The 7489-nt window shown below is 30.9% G+C and overlaps 1 protein-coding gene across 1 annotated transcript in view; it reads right to left on the bottom strand.

The window, feature by feature from the left end:
- LOC106459552 (low-density lipoprotein receptor-related protein 2-like) overlaps nt 1-7489 on the bottom strand; it is a 248405-nt gene that overhangs the window by 3094 nt on the left and 237822 nt on the right. The window contains exons 74-77 of the mRNA XM_022386057.1: nt 6530-6652; nt 5096-5263; nt 3231-3321; nt 1425-1536 (exon numbers count right to left, since the gene is read on the bottom strand). Of these exons, the coding sequence (XP_022241765.1) occupies nt 1425-1536; nt 3231-3321; nt 5096-5263; nt 6530-6652 (494 nt within the window). The remainder of the gene's footprint in view (nt 1-1424; nt 1537-3230; nt 3322-5095; nt 5264-6529; nt 6653-7489) is intronic.

The following is a 7489-nucleotide window of genomic DNA, read 5'->3' as shown; positions in this document are numbered from 1 at the left end:
GTGTGTGTGTGTGTGTGTGTGTGTGTGTGTCTTGTCAATAGGGACCCTGTAACAAACAGTCTCATGGACCTACAAGTAAATGGGTACATAGACAAATGGAACAAATGTATTTAAAAAACTGAGGTCCATGTGGATCCCTCTGGTAATTATTTAACAGTTAACTGGAATGTGCTTTATAACAGTGTCCTTTTGTGTTTGAGTTTGTTTTCAAATGTTTTTTTTAAGTCTCCTAATTAGCTAATGCTTTCATAAGAAACCACTAGTACAGCCAAGTATGGTAACAACGTATTTTAAAAATACATAACATTTCTTTTACTGGGTTATTTACAAGGGTTCATAAGTTTGTGTTCCATAAACACCAATGACTTTTTACAGATTTGCTTGAATATTTTCAAAACAAGGTAGAATTAAATAATATCAATTATAAACAATGTGTAATGATAACTAGATGGTGAATTTATTAATGGCATGAAACACTATTACAGAAAATTTATAAGAGAATGAATAAGTTTTACAAGGCACTAGTATTTTGTACAAGAGCTCTTTTGCTCATTGATTTCATGCTCCCATAGATTTTGTCAATGTCGATTTGTGGAATATTGTTACAAATGTCCTGTATTACACCCCACAATTCAACAAAGTTGTTTGATTGTCTTTTCATATTCATAGTTGTTACATTGGTCCATAGAGCCTGAAGAATGTTTATAATGGGACATTGTATAGATCAAGCCATGACTGAGTATTCTCTGTCAGCCTATTTACCATCAAGATATCATTTCACTACATCTGCTACATCGTTGTTCTAGTGGAAGATGAATCATCAAATGATGAGTCATGTTCCTGAAACAATGGCATGTGGATCAGAAACTACCTGGCTTGTCAGAGTGCCATCAATTGTGTATATCACTGACACCATTTGCTGAGATGTGGTGCAAACATTTACTGATCTGACACCATACTTCACTGTAGAAGTTATTTCTTGACTACGACATTCTCTTGTCTACCAACGAACAAACTGTCACTAATTGTTAACAAACAATTCAAGTTTATGGTCTGATGGCCATTTCAACTTTTTGGTTTGATTACCCCTTCTCAGTATCAGTTTTTGAGCAGCTTTGAACCCATTGAGTTGATATGTATCATCTGTTCTTTCTGACACACTTGTAGTTCACTGAAAAATCCTCTATAATACTCCTTTTGAAGTTTACACTAACTCAATTGTACTTTACTAATACTTCTCTTATGTTACTTAAACTAGAGTATGCTTTATAACACTCTTATTTCAATAAGCCAGTAGCTGAAGTACATTTATAAGACTCATTTTACAGATTTACACTCATTAATATGGGGTTAGCATTGAGTTTATTATCAGGTCACTGTTAATATGCTAAAGTATTGTTACTTAGTATTTTAACAATACTCACCCCATTAGCTGTATCGTGGGGACCACTTCTCATGAAATTAGGTGCAAATTCTACATTTGTTCCACTTCGGAATGACACACTTTGATTGCTGCCAGCTAAAACTCCTTGTTTACTACAATACATAACAAATAAACACAATATTGTAAAAAAAATATGCAACCCCTTCCTTTTTCCATGCTTATAAATTTCCAGACATTGTAATTGAACTTTAAAATATTCAAACAGGTTTGATCATAACCATATATATATCTTTGTGCATGTGTATGCAGAAAAGCTACTTGGTTCATTCTAACATCTATAACTTCAAACCTAATCCTCAAATAACAATAAAATTTAGTAATTGAGCAAAGGTTGTGATGGGAAGGAAGATTTCAGTGTCAAAAGAGTTTGCCACCAAGGGGTGCTGATCATGAAATTTATATAGCAATTTTACTGATAATCTTCAAAGTAACTACTGTTCATACCTACTGATTAGTTGCACTTGATATCGCATGTTATCCTTCAGATCTGTTAAGGTGAAATCAGGAGATTAGTACCGAGCACATGCGTTTAATTTTTTTGCCAACACCCAATCAGCTTTATATGATCCTCTTCATTCACTACTTCCACATTTACAGGATCTTAATGCTATACTAGTGTTATTTCCATTGCTGAGTAATCCTTCAATGAGCAATTCTAGCTTCACAGATAATGTTAGCAACTATTTCTAAAGGCAGAATGAATCTTGGTTATATCTGATTCTAGTTTTATAGAGTCCTATTAGTGCACCCACCAGTGGTGACAAGTTTTGGCACTGAAATTATTTTTCTCCATCACCTTATGAGTTCATTTACTAAAATTATAGCACCCTTAAGATTAGTTTAACTTATTAATGTAAGAGTGGACCAACTAACTTTATAAAGTTTGAAAGTTTGTTGTTAAGAACACAGCTACACAATGGGCTATTTATATTGTGCCCAATGGAGGGATCAAACCCTAAACTTTGGCATTATAAGCTGTCTAGCTTACAGCTGATCCATCTGGGAGAAAACTTCATAAAGACTCTATATTTTAATATTTTCTTCCTCTTGAATAAAATAGCATTGTTATATTAATACAACATTATACATCTTTTAATTCAAACTATTATCTTTAATATCATAAAAACAAGCATAAGATAAGAAATCATAATTCCTAACATTTGAACAATCTTAACTGTTGTTGGGACTTTATGCAGGGAATGAATCCCTTACAAGGCCTAAAATGACCAGAACTTTAATAATCAACACAAAGTGTTTAATAAATTTGTTAAAGGATATATCTAATAGTTCTAAAATGTATTTCATTTTTAAACACATTACTTATATGAAAATAACATATATATGTCAACCTACAAAATAACTACTCTTAAATAATTCAATCATTAATAATCTTAATAAAAGTCCTTGGTATGTATTGTACCAAAATGTGCAAACTGGTCAAGATTTCTCAAATGGATGTAGTGCTCAGCAGGTAAAGAAAATGTGATAGGATGAGTAAGATCATAAAACTTGGTGACGAACTGTAGAGTTCATTGTAACAAATTATTATAAAAAGTATAAAAAGAAACAATTATTTATAAGTATTATTCACAATGGCACTGTTTAATTGTATCATAAGTACCATTATCATTATGAAATATTGTTCATTACATTTAATAAAAATGATCTATATTGTAAAAAGGCTGACCTATTCAAGTTACTATACTGATTTTCTATATCATTAAGCAATTATTTGTGCCTCAATTTATTTAAACAATGAAGAGAAAAACCAAACATAAATACTTACAAATTTCTTCTACGTAGGACCAGGTAAAGTCCAGTGGCCAGCAGTAGCACAATCAGGATTGCAAATATTGGAATAATGATAACAGCTAAATCTTGTTGTAAAAAGAAATAAATATATATATATATATATATTAGCAAAATAATTTCCAAATTCCTACAAATAAGCTATGGAACAATGTACTTTTTTTTTATTTTCTATTAATCTAAAAGACATTTTAAATGCACCTATTCTGTCATACACTTTCTTCAATGAATGAACATACAAAATATATGTAAAAGCTATGTTTATACTGTTGTATTTAATTTAGATTTTAACCAGAGGCATGAGATTGAGATCAAGAAGTCCTAGAAATATCTAGAATAAGCACAGAATATAAATATGACATTACATTTTTATAAAATAGGCCTACAATAATTTATGACAGTGTACAAGTGTTCAAGCTTATGGAAATTTTGAAGGAGGAAATAAACTAATTTGTGATTGTTACTTGGACTTCACTTTGAGTTATTTTCATCAGATAATTTAAAAGAACTGATCAGTAAAAGAACAATATAATACACTACTCTCATAATGCGAAACAAAACACTAATTAGTCTTAGTATTTATACAAAAGTGGTGGTAGGTAGAATAAGCACAGCAATCTGTAAAACATCAGATAAGCAAAATGTGCTGGTATGTTATTGTGTTAGACACATAATATTCTGCTAACTTGATTTTGCTGATGTACTAAATGCAATACTGATTTAGTGGTGAGCAGGTAATGAAAACACGATAATAAGGGTTAGAGCACCAAAACTTGGTGACAACCAGATAGAGTAACTCAACTGAACAATCTCATAACTTGGTCGTAGGTTATATAAGCAGCACCTTATGCTCAGCTGGAAATTAAATATATTGACAAAAGATTCTGAGGATTTGATAATGACTGGAATGGAAAATCATTTAGCTGACTTGAAGTGGATATGAATATAACCAGAAATTCTATGGACTTAGTGAGAATTCAGATAGGAAAAAGCTATTGTATTGCACTGTAAAGTATTCAGAACAAAACACTGTGATGGTTTTGAGATCAGACATACTGACAAAAGATTGTACTGAACTGGAAATTGATCAAAATAACAAAACACTGTGATGACACAGTGAACTGTCAGATATAAAAAATATCTTCTTCAAAACTTATAATTGATTTGAATAACAAAATATTCTACTGACTTTGTGATGAATTAGATTGAAATGAGAACAACTGAATATAACAGAATATTAGGAGGACTTGGTTTTACAATTAGATGATGAAAACATTATGTTTATCTGGTAGCAAGTCAAAATAACCAAACATTCTTTTCCATGTATGTGAATTTGTTAAACCTCATAATTCCTGGAATACCTCTTTGATTTAAGCACTTCTGTTTTTACATAAATTATTAACATCAAATACTATAATGAATTTTTAATTATTGAAAGTTATATAATGTATAATAAACAGGCTTTACACATGTGGTTTAAATCAGTCGTTTCCAACCACTGGTCTGTGAACAGTGTTCGTATACAAGAGATTTCAGTCAGTCTGCAAGATGGTTGGAAAAATGTGCATTTCAAAATAAAGCTAAGAAATAATATTGTTTTAAAATGTAATGTAAAAGTACTTTGAAAAGTTAATATTGTACAATGCAGTCTGTGAAATTTTGGAATTGAATGTAACTGATCTTCATTTAGAAAAAGGTTGAGAACCAGTGGTGTAAATTAAACTACTCTGAAAAAACAAAAAAATTAAAAATTTAGAATCACAGTACATTTCATATACACACACACAAAAAAACAGGAGATAGTAAAATAGCACATTGTGAGAAAACAGAAAGTATCTTCACCTGTTGAAGATGAATGTTTTGATACTGGCTCCCGAAGCACATTTTGTTCACAGTACTTCCCACTAAAGTTTTCAGGACAGATGCAAACCAGTTTGTTAGGACCCTGTTCACAATACCCATTATTCCTGCATGGACATTTACTTGGCTGTGGCTTGGGAATTTCTTTAGCTTTAAGAAGAAATTTGAAAACTTTCAAACAGAAAACATATGTAAAAAAAGACATTCATGATGTTAGAAAAACACGTAGGTTCAAGAAGTCTTGATAGAAATGAATAAAAACCCTATAACCTTTCGAAGGGTGACCTTCAGCTGGCCCTCGAAGGAGAAAGGTTCACCTTTTGAAAGTGTATGGGTTATAGGTTTTTTATTCATTTCTGTAAAAAAGATATTTTCTTGGCACTTGTGTATAATATTAAAACAATAAATAAACAACACACAACATTAAAATCAATACACAATTAAAAATATTTCTAAACTGTTGACTCTACATGTTTTGACATTTACCACATCATCTTCAGGAGTGAATCTGCAAGACATAAGTGTCATGTTTATTTCTTATTAGCTAGATCATGTGAACTGTGTGTGACTTTACATTTCTGCATAAATCTCAGAGGAGGTTCCACCACATTCTTAGGCAGATATTCATCAGAACTTTGTCTCTAGTTAATAATTCATGAATAAACATAGTTATTCTTACAAATATTCTATTCTTTTAAGACTAATATTGTGTATAAAAAAAATCTAGGATAACGTTATTAGGATCACCACCTGTCACCAAGTTCTATCAATTTTGGACAAAGAGAAATTGACAAAAACATGAATATGCTTTATATTGTGGTGAACTGTATGTTGCATTAATAATGTATACTTAAACTAAAACTAATTACAACTATTATTTCATAAAATTATATTGCAGGTTATAATATATCTCAAACTCTCTAGCACTCAGAGTATTTGAACAAGTCCTATTTCCAACACAGATGAACTGACACTCTTTCAATGTTTATGCTTTTGTGCAGAAAGTTTTAATCAATCAGATTTTAGTCAATTCTAGCTAATTTAACATGACTTGGGATGTTTCTATGATGCATTTAAATATGCATTACAACATGTTTAAACATTGATCTTTGGGTGATAAGGTATTTGAAAAATCCTAAAGAACAAATTAAACTTAATATAAACAATTCAAATAGAACAAATACGAAGATATGCCTAATGATATCCAAGTCAACTCTGGAAGAAGTATTGATTTCCTTTTCTTCTCATGTCATATTTTTCCTGATCTTTGTTTAGTTTAAATACACTTTATATGCTTATGTTAAAAGTTCTCACAGATTTCTTAGATTATAATCAAATTATACTGATTGCTTGAAGCTTAAGCAGTTCATCCTTTTCACAGATTCTTACAAGATAAGATTCATATCAAATACATACCTGCATTACAGGCGACATGTTTTATATTCTGAAGTTTGGAACCATCAGGGCAGGCACAACGATATCCTCTTGGAATTAACAGGCAAAGGTGGGAACAGCCAGTGTTCATACAACGATTAACCACTGAAATTTTAATGAATGAGATGGATTTGTCTTAGATGTAAAAATATCAATGGAAAAGTAGTGTTCATTGTATATCTTGTAATAACAGGATTCAGTAATAAGAAAAGTTGAAGTCTATAGAGCACATATGCCTTCTGTTAATATATATATTTATTTTATAACTGATATCACACAGAATAAGCTACTGATAATTTAAAAAAATTAAAAATTGGAAAGATTTGTTTATGTTTGTTTGTTACAGATTTTGTGTAAAGTTACTCTAGGGCTATCTGTGCTAGCCGTCCATAATTTAGCAGTGTAAGACTAGAGAGAAGGCAGCTAGTCGTCACCACCCACTGCCAACTCTTGGGCTACTCTTTTACCAATGAATAGTGGGATTGACCGTAACATTATATCACCCCCACAACTGAAAGAGCGAGCATGTTTGGTGAAACGGGGATTCGAATCCGTGACCCACAGATTGCGGGTCGACCGCCCTAAACACCTGGCCATGCCGGGTCATTGGAAAGATTTCAATAAAACTGATGTGATATGAAAGTTTAACGAAATATTTCACTCATTATCAGAGAAATATTTTAATAGTTTTCTACACAAACCCAAAATTTTTCACAAAAACGCTGTTGTTTCATATGAACTAACAATTTAATTCTAAACAACCTGGTAAAACTAGTTTTAAATACATTAAAGGGAATAGATAAGAATAGTTTACTGCTACAAAAAATATTGAGAAAAAAATCAAAAAGGTACAATGTCTTCAAATAATTTAATTAGTATGTAAAAAAAAAATATATATATATATATATATATATATATATATATATATAGTAAAGTTTAAAT

This window comes from Limulus polyphemus, unplaced genomic scaffold, assembly GCF_000517525.1.
Source record: "Limulus polyphemus unplaced genomic scaffold, Limulus_polyphemus-2.1.2 Scaffold626, whole genome shotgun sequence".
NCBI classification, from domain to species: domain Eukaryota; kingdom Metazoa; phylum Arthropoda; class Merostomata; order Xiphosura; family Limulidae; genus Limulus; species Limulus polyphemus.
The sequence above is the reverse complement of the archived record's forward strand: the minus strand, read 5'-3'. Positions and strand labels throughout refer to the sequence as shown.